Source organism: Carya illinoinensis, chromosome 7 (assembly GCF_018687715.1).
Source record: "Carya illinoinensis cultivar Pawnee chromosome 7, C.illinoinensisPawnee_v1, whole genome shotgun sequence".
In the NCBI taxonomy this organism is placed as follows: domain Eukaryota; kingdom Viridiplantae; phylum Streptophyta; class Magnoliopsida; order Fagales; family Juglandaceae; genus Carya; species Carya illinoinensis.
The window spans coordinates 38,496,150-38,512,807 of record NC_056758.1 but is presented as its reverse complement, the minus strand read 5'-3'; the positions used below and the strand labels follow the sequence as shown (position 1 = coordinate 38,512,807).

Sequence of the window (16,658 nt, the reverse complement as noted above, 5' to 3'; positions counted from 1 at the left end):
TGTTCTCCTGTTCTAAGCCCTACAACTTACTATTCTTTCCGTCTTTCTTTTTCAACAAGTCAGTCTTTCATATAATCTAATGCCTAGGTCACTGCCCAATTGTGACTTTCATACAGTAAGAAACGTAATTTGATCAGTAATGTTCTTATTAGATTGGGCATGTTTTAGGCTTTTAGCATATTTTCTCATTTGCTTAATATATATATATATATATATATTTCGAGATAAGCAAGAGCAACCAAATCAGAAAATGTACACCATGCACTTGGCAGAAATTGTATTGTACTACCGTTATGCAACTAGGATTCTGTTAATAAATGCAATTAAATGGAATTCCGTCAAACGCCGGTTTAGTAGTTAGGTACATGTAACTTGATCTGGCTAACTTGCACAAGATTAGACCTGGTGACATCCTTATCCTCTATTACCAGTAACCTTCATTTGAGAATTAGGTGCAGCAGAAGAGACCAGAGGAAACACTAAACCCTCTGAACTCTCGTTCTTCTTGACTCTGCCACTGCAGTCTGTTAGTTAACTTGGCATTTTGTTGGAGTTGGTACGATTTTGATTTAAACCTGATGTTGCTCTTAATTGGTTTAGTTGGTTTTACTCCACGATTATGATCTAGACCTAATGCATCCATTAAGTGATTCAGACTTATAAAAAAAAAAAAAAGTGATTCAGACTCTGTATTCGGAACTTACTGTTTTATATTGAGGAGTGAAAACAGCCATTTTGGATCCACCATAAACAGAAAACCATCCCATTTCCTGATTGCTCGTAGCATCCACTGTTTGGTGAAACTCGTTATTATTTCTCTGAGTGTGACGCTCACCCACTCTGCAACTACTTCCTCTTTGTTTTTATCGCTTGTAGTCTGACCTTTTTAAGATAGAAATAATAAATCGCCTTAACTCAGTGCATGTGTTTGATCGATTGTAGATTTGCCTGGTCGGCCGAAATTGATTAGACAGGCAGCGAGGTATAGGATGAAAAGTAGAATTTTTCTTTGACAGCGTATCTTCCAACCACCACCAACCAAGCTCCCCCTCCTAAGTCTTGGTATTCTGAGTACCCTAAAAATATATCGTAGTAATGTGGAAGATATAATCCTTTTCACAGCAGGCATTTTGTAAATATCATAGTCCTAGTTCAAGAAACATGAGTTTTTAATACATAAATCGCTCCTATTCTTGTAATACCTTTACAATTTTTTGACCTAAAACTTTCTACAATTTGAATAAAAAAAGACATAATACGTAAATTTCACAACATTAAAGTGTTGTTCGTGAACTGATATTAAACACAGTGAAACTCAAATGTTATAGCTACGTGTGCCTATTCTATAATAAAATCAAATAATATGATCGGTATATTTGGTTTTCAAGAACCATTATTAATTTTTCCAATGGATTAATCATTCAATGTAACAAACCTCCCCTTAATTTTAATTCTTTCGATTATAATATTTTGAAGATCCAAAAAATAAATGATCTCATCTAAATATATAAATTAATACATTTAATATATGAGCTTAAAAAACTATCTTCAAAACAAAATTAAGCAAATTAATTATTTCACGGGCTTGATTATTATGTCATATGACTCGTATTAATATAAACCACACACTGTTCTTAGCTAAATGGAAAAGACTCGAAAGATGCCTTCCTTGAAACCCCCCACAAATAGCCGAGCCTTTCACACGATCCGTACGTCATTCACTCCCTTTCGACAAACGCAAACGCAAACGCAAACGCAAACGCCCCCCTTCTTCTCACTTTCCGTTTTTTCCCTTCCGCTTTTAAAAGTTCCCCCCAAGTTTTATCGGATAAGAATCCAGACCCCTCGATTTTCACTGATCCGCCAGCATGCAGCCACCCGGTGAAGAAACCTCCCGCTGCTGCGCGTGCTTCGACGGAGAGAATTGTTGTTTTCATGGCGATCAAGACCGATCCAGTGATCCGAACTGCCAGCATTGCGGAAAATCTGATAGGTCGTCTTCATTTTCATATTCTTCGCCCGCATTGGATTCGATTCTGTTGACGGACTCGGAGAAGCTACGGAGAATTTTCATTGCTTCCGCTAAGGGCTTCGCAATCGGAGCTGGTCTCAAAGGTGGCCTTGCTCTCTTCTCGATCCTTGCTCGATTGAGGCGACGAAAGGTTCTAACCTCCCTCAGGTGCGATTCGTTGAATATCAAATCTTCTGTATTTTTTTTTAATTATCCTTTTTTATGAGTTTGTTCTTACTTTTTATTTAATATTCATTTAGTTCTTTTTCGCATGGGGTTCAGGAAAGAGAGTGTGATTACGAATAGTGAAGCAACTATGATGGCTGTGAAGGAGACCTTGAGATACGGTCTCTTTCTTGGCACTTTTTCGGGTACATTCGTCTCTGTGGATGAGATTATTGGTTCTTTTGGTGGTCATCGTAGGCATGTCTTATATCTTCTGTTTGCTAGTTTTTGCTCTCTAAATTGTTTGAATTTGAGACATCTTTGTTTAATAAACTTATCAGCTTTGGTGCTCGTATTTGATGGGTGGACTGTTGTAACTCTAGTTCAGGACTGCGCGATGGAGGGCTCTGGTAGCGGGGGCAGTGGCAGGGCCTTCAATGCTGCTGACAGGGTTAAACACACAGCATACGACCTTGGCGATATACATACTTCTGCGTGCTGCAGTCTTGGCCTCCCGATGCGCGATAAAAAGCAAGCGGTTCGGGCAAATTTGTAAACCTCTGACCTGGTCGCATGGTGACATATTCCTCATGTGTCTCTCCTCTTCACAAATTTTGTATGTATCCGTACTTCCAAAATCATCTTCCATTAAATGCATAGCAGATTTGCAGTTTATTTGGATTTTAAGATTTCGATATGTTTTCATATTAGGTTGTTTTCTATATTTATTTCTGGCGGTGTATTGTGAGGTATAATGCTACTACAAACTGTATAAAGTTTGCGAGACCTTGTGATCTGTTCAGAAGATTTATCAGCTGATATTACGGCTGAGAATAACACAGCAATTATGATCTTTACTAGGCTGATAAATTATGTCCAACAACTATTTGAAAATACCTATGTAGATGTTTGATTGGTCATAAATGTTTATGTACACATATTAATAATATGCTGAATTACTTTATACCCAATATTGAATGAGCAATATTAAATTTGACATTCCAAGTAGCTTAAATGGTAAATATGTTGGGTGTTGTGCTATCCCGTTAATCTCAAACAACTTCCATGCCTACTTGGACTTTTAGCTAGTAACTATCTGCTTGAATATGAAAATTATGAAACCTATGTCTGACGAGTGCTGGGTGCCGTGTTCAACTCACAAACATTAGACGGTCAAACAATTATGTGTTGCAAGAGAGAGAGGTCAAACAAAGGTGAAAGGCACTTTTCAAGCCTTGAATTAGGAAACTTTGAATTCATAAGAGAGAGGGAAAGAAGGGATCATCTAAGATATTTATACCATTCCACATTTGGTTTTAGATGTATTAAATTAAATCATAGTGAGGCAGTGTTCAGGTTTTTAGATTGTCAAATTATAGTTATGATAAATGGAATTTTTGTTCTTACTTTTTTGGGAAAAAAATACACGGCGGACTGATTTGGCCATGCAAGACTTCCAAATTGAAGAAATGTATTCCTCTGATAGGTTTATAGGTCAATAGCTGACTTCAAAATCTGTTTTGATTGATATATTTATAAGGAGGCAGTTGATTCCTTTTTCCTATTATACATTCTAACCAGAATTATGTTTTCCAGGTCTGCTTACATATTGAAGCAAGAGAGTCTGCCTCCATCATACAAGTCCTTTCTCAACAAACATGGTGGAAAGGATTCCATTATCCTCCAAGGTGTGAAACAGATTGCAAGTGGCATGCCTTTGACGAATTTGGAGGAAATTGAGAAATATTTTAAGGCCATGGGCACAGACATCAAACTAGATCCAAAAATGAAGGTTCCCTGCTCGGTATGTCCCAGGTTTATTGTATTTTTATTTTATTAAGTGACCATATCATGCATTTTTGTACATGGATACACCATTCAGTACTCAATTGGACAATGTGATAAAAACTGGGTGCTCTACATTCTACAAATGATTACACAATCTAAGGCTAAAGTTCCTTTACTTTCCTATTTTGGTCAATAACTCCTAACTTTATTTGTACTATTGTGTTTAAGTTCTCACTTCTAGCACTCCAGTTCAATCCTGTGTGGTATTTTAATGATACTATTCTCAATTAGTCTGGCTTTTCAGAAAAATGGATGATTGATCGTTCAAAATGCATAGATGTAGTTGCAAAAGTAGTTTGAAATTGGAACTCCCAAATACATAGATTGAGTAGACGGTATTCATCAAATGGAAGGGGGTGGGGGGGGGGGGGGGGGGGGAGAGAGAGAGAGAGAGAGAGAGATATTTATTCTCCCACCCAATGTATCATGCAAATTTCCTGGCAACTGGGACCTTTGAATGTGAAATATGTCATTTTTCTTTATTGTTATTTTTTCTTGATCATTCATCGATGTACTTGCAACAGTAGTTTGAAATTGGAACTCCCAAATACACAGATTAAGTAGACAGGATTCGTCTAATGGAGAGGGAGGGGGGGGGGGGGGGGGGTGACATTTATTCTCCCGCCCAATGTACTATGCAAATTTCCTGACAACTGGGGCCTTTGAATGTGAAATATATCATTTTGCTTTATTATTATTTATACGTTGATGATTCTGCGCCATGCATTTAGCGTGCAGATCCTCTTCAAGGTAGATATATCCTAGAACGACATATATTTACTTTTCAGCTTGTGCTTTTAAGTATGTTTCTTATTGCTATAGTCTACTTTGCTTACATTTTTATGCATACTATTTATATTTATGTGCTTAGCTGGTTGCAGATCATACATGCAAATCAGTCATGCAGTTCACATGTTCTTTCTTTTTTCCTTCAAGCCTATAAAAGAGCAATACCGGTGTATCTTCCAGTATATTTGATTCCTGCACTGATAGTTCACCGTCAGGGCCTCTTGAAAAGGTGACAACTGGTTATTTTTCCTAAGTCATCATTTACTTCCTTGGCTTAATTGCTACAAGATATGCATTATATTGTCTTCTGGTTCTAATTGCCATAGATTATTCTAATTGAAGTTTAGTTGGCGTTTCATGTGAAAATTATTCTGTATTGACCACATCCTAAGCCCATATGGTTGCCAGAGTTCCTAGATGCACTTTTATATTAACGTGCTAGTTAGCTACGCGGCTGCATGAGTTTGCTATAAATTCTTGGCATGCCTTCGTAGTTAAAACAATATTTTTGCTTTAGCTTATGTTAATGGAACCAAGTTTATTCACAGTTGTTTGTTACGTATCTTTGTACAGTTGTTTATATTCATATATATATATATATAAAGTTGTTTCTATTCATCCATTAGCTCCTAATAGACTCATCTGCAGCAGTCTTATATAAAGCTGATGTCTTTCTTGTGAGACTGATGAAGTCAAGTTTGAGTACTGCAAAAATATTTTTTAGTTCCTTTTTTTCTCTGAACTCTATTCTGCATTATAATGAAGATTTCAGCTCATGCTTTATTTCTCCTGCTTTGGGCTTGTTTTTATTTCAATTAACAGTCTAAGTTGAATTCAGGACCCAACCGGTTTTGAAGATGAATTTGGTCCTTTATGATTGTGCTAAGAAGACATTGTTTTTGGTGCTTTAATGTGCTATAAGTTTGTATATATACATAGCGGGTGTTTTTGCTGTGAACCAATGTTCTGCTTGTAACATTGGCCATGAAATCTGTTTGGTGGTTGCAGGCCTTACACGATCTTAGGAAAAGGTCTTCTTGGCACTGCAAGATCAAGCTTGTTTCTATCTGCATATTGCTCATCTGCATGGTTAGACTATTTTCTTTTAATCATCTTATGGACTGTCATGATACCATTAATTTAGTTCTATTTTTACTTTTTGATTGTAGTTTGTAATCTGGTCTAATATTTCTTTTCACGTTGTTATTTGCTAGCTAAAGAAGGTATTTGGTGACATAAGAGGCTTATAAATTTTGTCTACATTAACACATGAATGGCATGACGTTATGAACTGGTTGTTTGCGTATACTGTCACTCCATTATGATAAATGATTGGAAAGCTATATGTGTATTCTTATTGTTAACAGAGAAAAAAGGGATGCAGAAAAAAGAGAGAAGTTTAAATACTGAAAAAGGATTCTGATCAAGTAACGGAATGTGGCATAAATAATCATGAAACTTCTGGTATTTCTGCTTATTGTTACAACAAAGAAATGCTATTATTTTTTTCCTTTTGTCTTTCATCTTTTTCGAAGTTTTGGCTGGCCTCAATAAAAACTTATTGGTCAGTGATCAAATTAAGTTGTGTTTGCAAGTCTTTTGCATTACATGAAGTGGTCCAATCTTTTTACTTACTCATTCGCATGTATCCTTAAAAGTATCTTCATTTTAGCTCATACGAACATTTGCATTGTTCACTGTACGAGAATAATGAACTGAGATATCCAGAGATCCCAATTTTATTGTTTTTCCAGGATGTGGACTTGCTTGCTCTTCAGGATTTTCAAGAGATGTAACATTCCAATGGTGGCAATGGGAACAGTACAGGACTAACCCCAACCATTTTAATAATAACAAGTTGTATGCTTTTGCGTTACTTCTAATCCTTGTGTTTTTGTGCAGTTCCCAGCTGGCCTGGCATTGGCCATTGAGAAGAAAAGCAGGCGAATGGAGATATCACTCTACTGCCTAGCACGGGCTATTGAGAGCTTCTTCACATGCATGGCTGAAGCGGGATATCTGCGGCAGTCTAAGAACTTGAAGAGAGCTGATGTGGTGGTATTCAGCTTATCAACTGCCATCATAATGCACTGCTATTCTCAGGAAAGGGAAGTATTTCGATCCAAATACTTGAATGTTCTTGATTGGGTGTTTGGCGTACCTCCTCCCCCTTGTGAAACGCCGCGCTGCAAAAATAGTTAGAATCTCTAGTTTTCTTTCCATTTATGTTTAACCTTCTCCCAAAATGAGTCCAGGCAAGTTGCTTATAGTGATGAGGGGTTAATTTATATATTAGTCAGTAACCATTCATGCTTAAATTTTGGTAACTATTCATGCTTAAATTTGATTAGAGTCGCATTTTTTTTCCTTATTTTTCTGTGCCATCTTTAAACTTGCGCCAGAGGTACAAATTGTGCTTTCAGAATGTCTTCTGGTGGCGCTCTCAGTATTGTAAATGACATAGAAAACTGTTCTCACCGCTCCATTATTGTATTGAAACTTGAAAGACAGTTTGTTAGGAAAAATCCTTAGCTCAGAAGTCAGAAGTGCCAGATGGCCTGGAAATCACCTGAAAAAATATAATAATGCTGGGCTTACCGAGGATGCCATCGATGCGGAGGAATTAAAACCAACCCTAATTTCACATATTAATTGCCAACCCAAACAAAGGCGCAGGAATTAAAATGTTCCGAAACCACATACAATTTTGAAATTCCGGGTACACACTCGATCCTATTAGCCAAAAAATACTCACTTGCACCTATAACTCAAATCATAGGCACCGATATCTCAGATTTCAGACCTCGTCCTCACGAAGGAGCATATTGGAAATACTTTTATTGACCGAATACGGCGACATGTCTGGAGACAAATTAGTGCGCCCTCCTCGAGGCGGAGCTCCAAAAGGCCATGGTGGAACTTTGTCAAGAATTTGTCAGAGTCTAGCAAGGAAGAGTCCGCCTCCTCGGGAAGCTCGGGGTAGCCCATGGTCCTGGCTGCATCTACGAAGGCCTTCCACTTGACCTTGGGGAAAATGTTCCGGAGGAAGCCGGCCTTGAATTCCACTTTCTTCTCCACCACCGTCTCCACCTCAATGCAGAGTGGGAAGCCGTTGGCCACGCCATTGATGTTCGACGAAAGCATGTTGTGAGTTAGCAACCTCATCTCTCCCTCTCTCCTTAATCACTTCACTTGCAAGGGATGGGATGGCCTCTTTTTGCCCTTTTGTATTTTGAATGGGAACAAGGGTTTTGAAGGAGGAAGAAAAAACCTTTTCCTATGATACTTGAGAAGGGGTAAAATGGTTAAATTGAAAACTTCTAAAGGATTATAAAAAAAAAATAAATAAATCTCAAATACAAGAATAGTAAATAAGTGATAGGAAATTACGACTAGGAAAATTCTTCTTGCACGCGAGTTTGTGCACTAAATCGCGTACCGATACTAACATGTAAGGCATTCATTTAATGAAATGGTGTGAATTAAATATGTAAATAATTTTTATGAGATAGATGACCTTTTCTTCTTTTCATTTTATTTTATTTTTCAATAAAAAGAGTCGTTGGTACACGATTTGGTACACCAAATTGCTTGTACCTAGCAATACTCGAATAATTTTTAAAATATCCTCATACACATCTCAAGCAGATTGCACTTAAGAGGTCGGAGATATTAAGTTTGTCGTGTACTCGTTAAAGCTAGGATCGCCTAGCTTCGGCTCTTCCTCAGAAAATCCTTGTACTTTTAGTAGTATGCGCTTGCATTCAGCCGAGGGCACGTGCCAAGATCTCACTACCATTTGGGATCAATAAACTTGAAGAACGCCCAGCTGACAGAAGGAATGGATCCAACTTTTATTTATCCTTTAGATAGATTTGGGCTCAATGGTTGAGATGGTCAAAGACTAGACCACAAAATCCTCGATCGACCAACCTCAATTGCTGAGAAATCCACCTCGTGCCGGGTGAAAACTTACATGACCTTGTTGTTCTTACGAGTATAAACATGGTAGGAAGAGCTCATATTGTTGAAGTCACAAGAGGCAATCCCCTCTCAAGTTCCTACGGTTCCTCCAGATAAAAGAGTAGTGGTAGAATGAAAGAATAAAATTCTGTTAGAGGTTGTTATCGTGAGTTGTCAATATATTCTTTGTATTCTTTATTCATTTTGGAATCTATAAATAGTAGTAGACATTTTGTTTACAGACAGATTATTGAATACAATTGAGCATATTTTTCAATTATGGGCACTTTGTTCCATCGTCTTCTACTTTCTCTGTGTTACTCTTAATATGGTACCAGAGCAATGATACAAAACTCATCCAATACCAATTCAAGCATGTAGATTAATCCTGAAACCAACCCTCACCATCCTACCAGCCCTTACTATATTCAACCTGGTGAAGGAGTCTCTTCCCCGTTGGTTCCAAATATCTTAACCACATAAAATTATGTGACCTGGGCAAGGACTATGTGTCGTGCACTCAACATAAAAAACAAGCTCGAATTCGGTTGGTTTTGAACATCGATCAAGCATCGCCCATGCCGATAACGCTACAAATGTTTGGAACGATCTTCGTGAATGGTTGTTACAGTTCTCTATCCAAAATGCTCCACGCATTTTTTCAACTCACCAAATCTATTTCCTCATTGCTGCAAGATACTAATTCTGTGAGCCAATATTACAATAAACTCAAAGAGTTTTTGGAATGAACTTGAGATCTATAAGCCCATGCCATTGTGCACTTGTGGCTCAGTGAAAACGTTGCTGGATTATGCACACAGAAGCAAAGTCATGCAATTCCTTGTGGGACTTGATGATTTGTATGATTCCGTTTGTGCTCAGATCTTACCATATGACCCTCTTTCTACATTAAATTGAGTGCTATCACTAGTTCAACAAGAGGAAAGGTGCAGGCCGCTCCACCCTCTACCTACACCTATTGCTATGACTACAAGAGGCCCCAACATCAACCTTCTGTAAGAAAAGATCGTTTGTATTGCTCCCACTACAATATATCTAGAGATTCTTTGGAACGTTGTTTTAAAGCCAATCCCAATCTCCCTGCGTGCTCCCACTGCCGCATACCTAGCCACACCAAGGAGAAGTGTTACAAACTTAATGGCTTTCCTCCTGGACACAAAAATGGTTCCAAATTTAAATCCTTTGCTAATCAATCTTCTCTTGAGCAGGACCAAATCATCCATGGATCGCCTATTACTCAAGAGCAGTATAGAAATCTCCTTACCTTGCTCACTCCTTCTAAAACTGCTACAAATGCACTTGTTGCCAACCACGTGCATGCTTCCACCTTTGATTCCACTCCCGTGTCTGGTATTCTCTCTTGTAATTCCATGCACACATCCACCACCATTCCCAACTCCACCACGGCATGGATCCTCAACACGGGAGCTACGGATCACATGATCTGTATGTTGAATCCAAGGTTTCAAATTTCGTGTAATTATAAATCTACACATGAATTTTGATGATAACAAATAAATTAAAAGAATAAAGGAGTCTTAAGCTCAAGTTGTTCACACAATGGAATCAAGTACATCAAGGAACCAAGCATGAGCAAGAAGGGAACAAGTTCACATTAAAGTCATAGAGTAATATTGTAAATCTCTTAAAAATTTGAAATTAGGATTAAGGTTCAAAATTAATATTTTATTATAAAACATTATAATACATTTTTCACATGTGCATGAATATTTTAAAAATTAAATTTGAAAATTTTAAAAAATGACTAATTTTCATCTTTCACATGTGCATTACATGATTAAAGATTTGAACTTTGAAAATATTAAAGATGATTGATTGTCATCTTTCACATGTGTATGTTTTATTTAAATATTTTCAAAAGTGATTGATACTTTTTTTGACTTATACAAAATGTAGATGATTTGTTTGAAAAATTTGAAAAGTAAAATATGCTCCTTTTGTCATATGCAAAAAATAAAAAGATTAGATTTGAAATTTTTGAAAAGTAAAGTGTGATCCTTTTGTCATATGCCAAAAGTAAAAGATTAGGTTTGAAATTTTTGAAAAATAAATAATGTTGTCTTTGACAATTGAAAAAGAATAACATTTTATTTGAATTTTTTGAAAAAGTGAATGATGTTGTTTTTGACATGTGAATATTTTTAAATTTGAATATGAAGTCTCATATGCCTATAAATAGATCATTTGAGAGTTTCACATTTACAACACCAAGAGTATACAACATTCATTCAAATCTTTCATTCTCTCTTCTCTAAATATTGAGCCTTAAATCCTTATTCATTTTAAGAGAGATATAGTTTACGCTGTATTGTTTTTATTTCACTCATTGAGGATTGTTTTATGATAACCTACCCACTATCAGCTCTTGTATCAGTAAAAGGGTATGTATAACCCTTGTGCATATAGAAAGTGTTCTACACATGACATAGTTGAATCACCACGTGTAAGGTGATTGCAAGTATAGAGGGTGTTCTACACGGATTCTTTGTAGTGGTGTTGTGGAATAGGTTTCTATCTCTACCTGAAAGAGGTTGAATAGTGAATTTGGGGATCCTCAAATGGTAGCTTAAGGCGAGGACGTGGGCGGTGGGGCCAAACCCTGTTAACATATTGAGTTTGATTCTCTCTTACCTTAACTCTTTATATTTATTACTGTTTCGTATTTTGTTTATATTTTATATTATATATTTGACTTATAATTGTTATTTTTTTAAATACAACTCAATTTACCCCTTCTTTTGTGTTAGTTATCTGGACAACAATTGGTATCAGAGCAAAACAAGGGCTCTGTTATAAGATTAACTATCTTTTGAGTTAAGATCTTATAGCTAACATTGCAGCTTCATTTGGTGAAGGTAAATCTCACAGTTGGCCTCCACTCTTTTGTGGAGACAATTATTCATTCTGAAAAGTTAGAATGAGAATATTCCTTCAGGCTCAAGGTCGAGAAATTTGGAAATGTATTGTAAATAGATCTTATATTCCAACAAAAGTGGTTGATGGAGTAAAGGTCAAAAAGAAAGAAAAAGAGTTTGATCATGAAGACGATAGACTTTATATTTTGAATTTAACTACTGTGAATTTATTATATAATGCTCTCAATGGAAATGAATTTAATAGAATAATGACTTGCGCTACTGCAAATGAAATTTGAGATAACTTGGAAGTTACTTATGAAAGAATTTCGTAAGTCAAAGAATCAAAAATTTATATTCTTACTTATGAATATGAAATGTTTAAGATGAATGATGATGAATTTATTTCTAGCATGCACACTCATTTTACTAATTTCATAAACAGTTTGACAGCTCTTGGCAAAGTTTATTCCAAGATAGAGATAGTAAGAAAAATTTTTAACTCTCTACTAAAACGCTGGGAATCAAAAGTGACAACGATTCTTCAAACTAGAGACCTCAAGAAGCTCGAAATGAATGAACTCATTGGGTCACTTATCACCCATGAGTACACATTGAAAAGAGGAGAAAAAGAAGGAAATTCAAAGAAGAGCTTGGCACTTAAAATTGTTCCTCATGAAAGTGAAAGTGATGAAGATAAGGAAAATTACGACAAAGATGAATAAGTTGCGATGATAACAAGAAGAATTCAGAAGTTTTTAAAGAAAAATAAAACTCTTCCGATAAAATCCTTCAAAAAGTTTTTCAAGAAAGATTCAGGTAAAAACGACACTTTAATTTGTTATAAGAGGAACGATTCTGACCGGAACATCCTATTATGTGCAATCAACGGAAACCAATGAGAACATGACACGTATGCATATCTTACAAATCTAAATACAGTGCAAAGTAGAGGATTATACCTCCTCTTTAATGTGCAGCGCCTGTCCCCCTCTACTCTCTCTCTCTCTCTCTCTCTCTCTCTCTCTCTCTCTCTCTCTCTCTCTCTCTCTCTCTCTCTCTCTCTCTCTCTCTCTCTCTCTCCGAAAATCCCTGTGTGACCGAAGAACACTTTCTCTCTTACTGGAAGTGGAAGCAGCAGCAGCATCACGCATTATATCGAAGCATCAAGATCTTGAACCGTAGTTTCGTATTATTTTTCACTTGTGAGTATTATTTTCTCATCATTTTTTTTTTATTATTTGTTTAACTATGCTTATTTAGATTTTTTGAGTTTCTAAATTAGGATTTTCTTAGCCCATAAAATTCCTACTAACAAGCTTTTTTTTTTTTTTTTTTTGAAATTCCTATTCGGATTTGTTGAGCCCATGAAAGAGTTCAGTTCAGATTTTTTGAGATTTCGATTTGATTTTTCTCTATTATTTTCCTGAGTATTAGGGTTTTATTTTTTTTATATTATTTTCATAATTTTCAGTGGGAAGATTTTCTCTATTTGTAATGATCTTTGTCTTTTTTTTTTTTTTGTAGGGTTTTGGCTTGGCTTCGATTTACCATTGTTCGCACATTTGGCATGGTCAATACGATGGTATTAAATCTGCTTGGTTTTCTATTGTTTGCTATGTTACAGTTTTCTTTTGAAGGAATATGGGTTTCATAATCTAGAATAAAATTTGTACATTAAAATAATTTGAAATAATTGGATTCTCATGTGGTGAAATATTATTGGATATGTTAAAAATCATTTTATTGGTTGAGATATTATTTATTTGTCTATTAAAAAGCAGTTTATTGGATATGTTAAAAAGTATTTTATTGACTGAGATATTATTTATTTGTCTATTAAAAAGTAGTTTATTGGATATGTTAATTGATATTTTATTTATGACATTATTTTATGGTGGGACGAAGGATTTTGGGTGGAGTTCAGATAGTGATGACGTTGAGATAGTGACGAGTAGAAACTGCCCAGAAGACTTTGTAAATGAAATTATTGAGGATGAAACCGTGGAAGAGCAATGTGATGTGAGCATGGGAGATGGATTGGATGTGGGAGATGACGTTAATTTGGGAGATGGTGATGGAGATGGAATCAATCTGATTTCCACTTCCAGTAGTGGAAATCTTGAACCGTTTGTTGGGAAGGAATTTGATGAGGTTGAGGATGCCTAAGCATTTTACAAGGCATATGTAAGACGAAAAGGTTTTGTAATGAGAACCAAACATACGCAATTATCCAGAGAGGACAGAAAATTAGTTGCAGTACACTATGTTTGTACGCGGGAAGGATTTAGGCGTGAAAGTCTCAAACAAAAAGAAAGAAAAAATCCCGAACTTGCTGAAACAAAGATTGGTTGTAAAGCTACCATGTGTATAAAAAAGGATAGTGAAAGGTGGATAGTTTGCAAGTTTGTGCCTGAACACAACCATGTGCTACTGACACTAAGAAGTACGAGATTGCTCCGTGGACATAGAGGGGTAACGCGTGTGCAAAAGAAACTCATTCTCACTTTGAATGAGTCCGGCATACCGACAAGGAAGATAATGTCGGTCTTGAGCAAAGAATCAGGTGGTGATTTTAATACAGGTTGTATTGGTAAGGACGTTGAAAATTATTTGGAAAATAAAATAAGAAAATTGTTTGAAGAGGGGGATGCACAAAGGTTATATGCATACTTTCTTGATCGACAGTGTAAAGAACCTGGGTTTGTGTATTCCATGCAGATTGATAAGAATGGGTGTATGGGAAGCTGTTTTTGGGCAGATGCAAGATCAAGGTCTGCATATCAATATTTTGGAGATGTTGTCACATTTGGTGCGACGTACCTCACAAACATTTATAAGATGTCATTTGTGTCGTTTTCAGGAGTAAATCATCATCACCAAACCATAATGTTTGGTTGTGCGTTGTTAGTTAATGAAACAACTGAGTCATATATATGGTTATTGAGGACATGGCAGGAAGCAATGCTTGGACGTGCCCCTTTAACTATTATTACTGATGATGACAAAGCCATGGCGAAGGCAATTGCAGAGGTACTTCCAAATACTATTCACCGGTTGTGCTTGTGGCATATTTTGCAAAAATTTTCAGAACATTTGGCACATGTTTATAACCAGTTTTCGGACTTTTTGAAAGAGTTCCGTCATTGTATTCATGAGACAATAACATGTGATGAAGTTGAGGAGGAATGGAGTTCAATAATCCTGAAATATGGTTTGGTTGGTAATGATTGGCTGGAAAATCTATACAACCAACGACATAAGTGGGTTCCGGCTTACTTGCGAACCACGTTTTGTGCTGGTATGTCAACCACTCAAAGGAGTGAAAGCATGAATAAATTTTTCAAGGATTATGTTCGTTCGAGCACGATGGTAAGTGATTTTGTTCATCAGTATGAGAAAGCCTTAGATGCACGCTATTTTAAGGAAAAAGAGAAGGATGTGAGAACGAAATCAACTAAGGCGGTTTTGAAAACATGTTGGTCAATTGAGGAAGAGGCGGCGTCAGTGTATACAAGGAAGTCATTCCAAATCTTTCAAGATGAGCTATTTAATAGCCAACGATACAAAGCGTCCAAAGTTCAGAAAAAGGGTGAGAGTAAGATGTATGCAGTAGCACCTAATGGCAAAGAGAAACCCATTTATTATGTGACTTAGGAGAGTGGAGAAACGAAGGCAACATGTACATGTCATATGTTCGAGTTTCTGGGTATTGTTTGTAGGCATATCTTATGTGTCCTAACAAAGAAATCAAAATTAGATGTGTTGCTATATCATTATGTGGTTGAGCGATGGACAATCAATGCTAAGAGTCGAGCTATAGTTGAGTTACCAGTTTCTGAGGGGTATGTAATGACACAAGAAGATCCGATAATGTGAAAAAACAAGTTGATGATGCAGTTTTACGATGTTGCAGACCTTGGCGCACAATCAAATTTTAAAATGAACCACCTTTCTCATGCCTTGGAGAAGGTCCACAATGAGTTGCTTTTAATAGAAGATATTGGAGAAAGAAATTTCGAAGTCGGGGACATGTCACATAATGATTCCCCTATGTTAAGATCACAAGTAATATCAAATTTCTCACAAACTATACAAGATCCTCAACGCGTGCCAACGAAAGGAAGACCGAAATCCTTGAGAGCAAAGAACCCGAAAGAAACTCAAACAGTGAAGAAAAGGCGTTGTAGCATTTGTAAAATTGAGGGTCATACGAAGAACAACTGCCCATCGTTCGGGTATAGTACTTATATCAAAATTTTCTTTGGTTTTATAATATAATAACTTAACAAGTCATTTTGATGCTTATTGTCTTGTTCTATTTTTTTGTAGGGATATTAGAAATATAAATGACAACATATCACAACGGCTTGATATTGAAGAACAAAATTAGATGAGGTTAGTGTTTATTTTATTTGCAACTGGTTTTTTAAATTTTTTTTTACCCTTAATTTTTTTTAAAGTTTGTTGCTAATTTTTTTTACCCATCTTGTGCTTGCTTTTTTGCAGAGTAGCTAACTGTTGGAGCATTTTGTGTTGAAGTGGCATACTACGCTGAACTGGATGATTTGTGTTGTACTGTCTTTGTATTTTATTTAGACTGTTGGACATATCTTTGCATTTTATTTAGACTGTTGGAAGTAATTTTTCTAATTATTTAGACTGCTCATGCATTAAGCAATGTTCAGATTCACGTATTCACGTGTTACCATAACCAGAAAATGAACTTTTGTGTGTTTAATCCCATATCCAGGTGCTTTAGTGGCCCATGCAAATAAAGATTGTTGGTCATTAAAAACAGTAATTTTATTACTAGAAAATTTGCTTGTGAATTTTAATCTCATATCCAGATTTATTTTATAGTGTAAATCAAACCGAAGTGGCACATGCATTCAGACGTTCTAGCTTACAGTGAGAGCATTACATTACTAAAAAGTGGAATGGAGTTAAAACCATCAAATTTACCAAAATGGGTAGTTACATTC

The 16,658-nt window shown here is 36.2% G+C and overlaps 1 protein-coding gene, 1 long non-coding RNA gene and 1 pseudogene across 5 annotated transcripts; 2 read left to right on the top strand and 1 right to left on the bottom strand.

Moving 5' to 3' along the window:
* Positions 1–1,595: 1,595 nt before the first annotated feature.
* Positions 1,596–7,298, top strand: LOC122315775 (transmembrane protein 135 homolog). 4 transcript variants are annotated; one of them, XM_043131921.1, is made up of 8 exons: positions 1,596–2,179; positions 2,294–2,434; positions 2,565–2,792; positions 3,773–3,980; positions 4,906–5,042; positions 5,822–5,902; positions 6,568–6,634; positions 6,716–7,298. In XM_043131921.1, exons 1-8 carry the CDS (start codon positions 1,869–1,871, stop codon positions 7,013–7,015), a joined length of 1,473 nt encoding a protein of 490 aa, XP_042987855.1. In that variant the 5' UTR covers positions 1,596–1,868; the 3' UTR covers positions 7,016–7,298. The 4 variants fall into 4 exon arrangements, with proteins under 4 accessions (XP_042987855.1, XP_042987857.1, XP_042987858.1 ...); XM_043131923.1 differs by having other exon boundaries at positions 2,137–2,179; positions 2,294–2,382; positions 2,560–2,792; XM_043131924.1 differs by lacking the exon at positions 1,596–2,179 and having other exon boundaries at positions 2,299–2,382.
* Positions 7,299–7,436: 138 nt separating this feature from the next.
* LOC122315777 lies at positions 7,437–8,142 on the bottom strand (annotated as a pseudogene).
* A 6,867-nt stretch (positions 8,143–15,009) lies between these two features.
* Positions 15,010–16,417, top strand: LOC122314674. Its single transcript, XR_006243854.1, has 3 exons — positions 15,010–15,911; positions 16,006–16,071; positions 16,183–16,417. It is a non-coding gene; the product is annotated as an uncharacterized LOC122314674 (long non-coding RNA).
* The last annotated feature ends 241 nt before the right edge of the window (positions 16,418–16,658 follow it).

Bases quoted from the DNA above. Each gene is read 5' to 3' on its own strand.
- LOC122315775 (XM_043131921.1), top strand. From the start codon at position 1,869: ATGCAGCCACCCGGTGAAGAAACCTCCCGCTGCTGCGCGTGCTTCGAC. The intron at 2,180-2,293 runs GTGCGATTCGTT...CATGGGGTTCAG, and splicing joins AAGGTTCTAACCTCCCTCAG to GAAAGAGAGTGTGATTACGA. The intron at 5,903-6,567 runs GTTAGACTATTT...TTGTTTTTCCAG, and splicing joins GCATATTGCTCATCTGCATG to GATGTGGACTTGCTTGCTCT.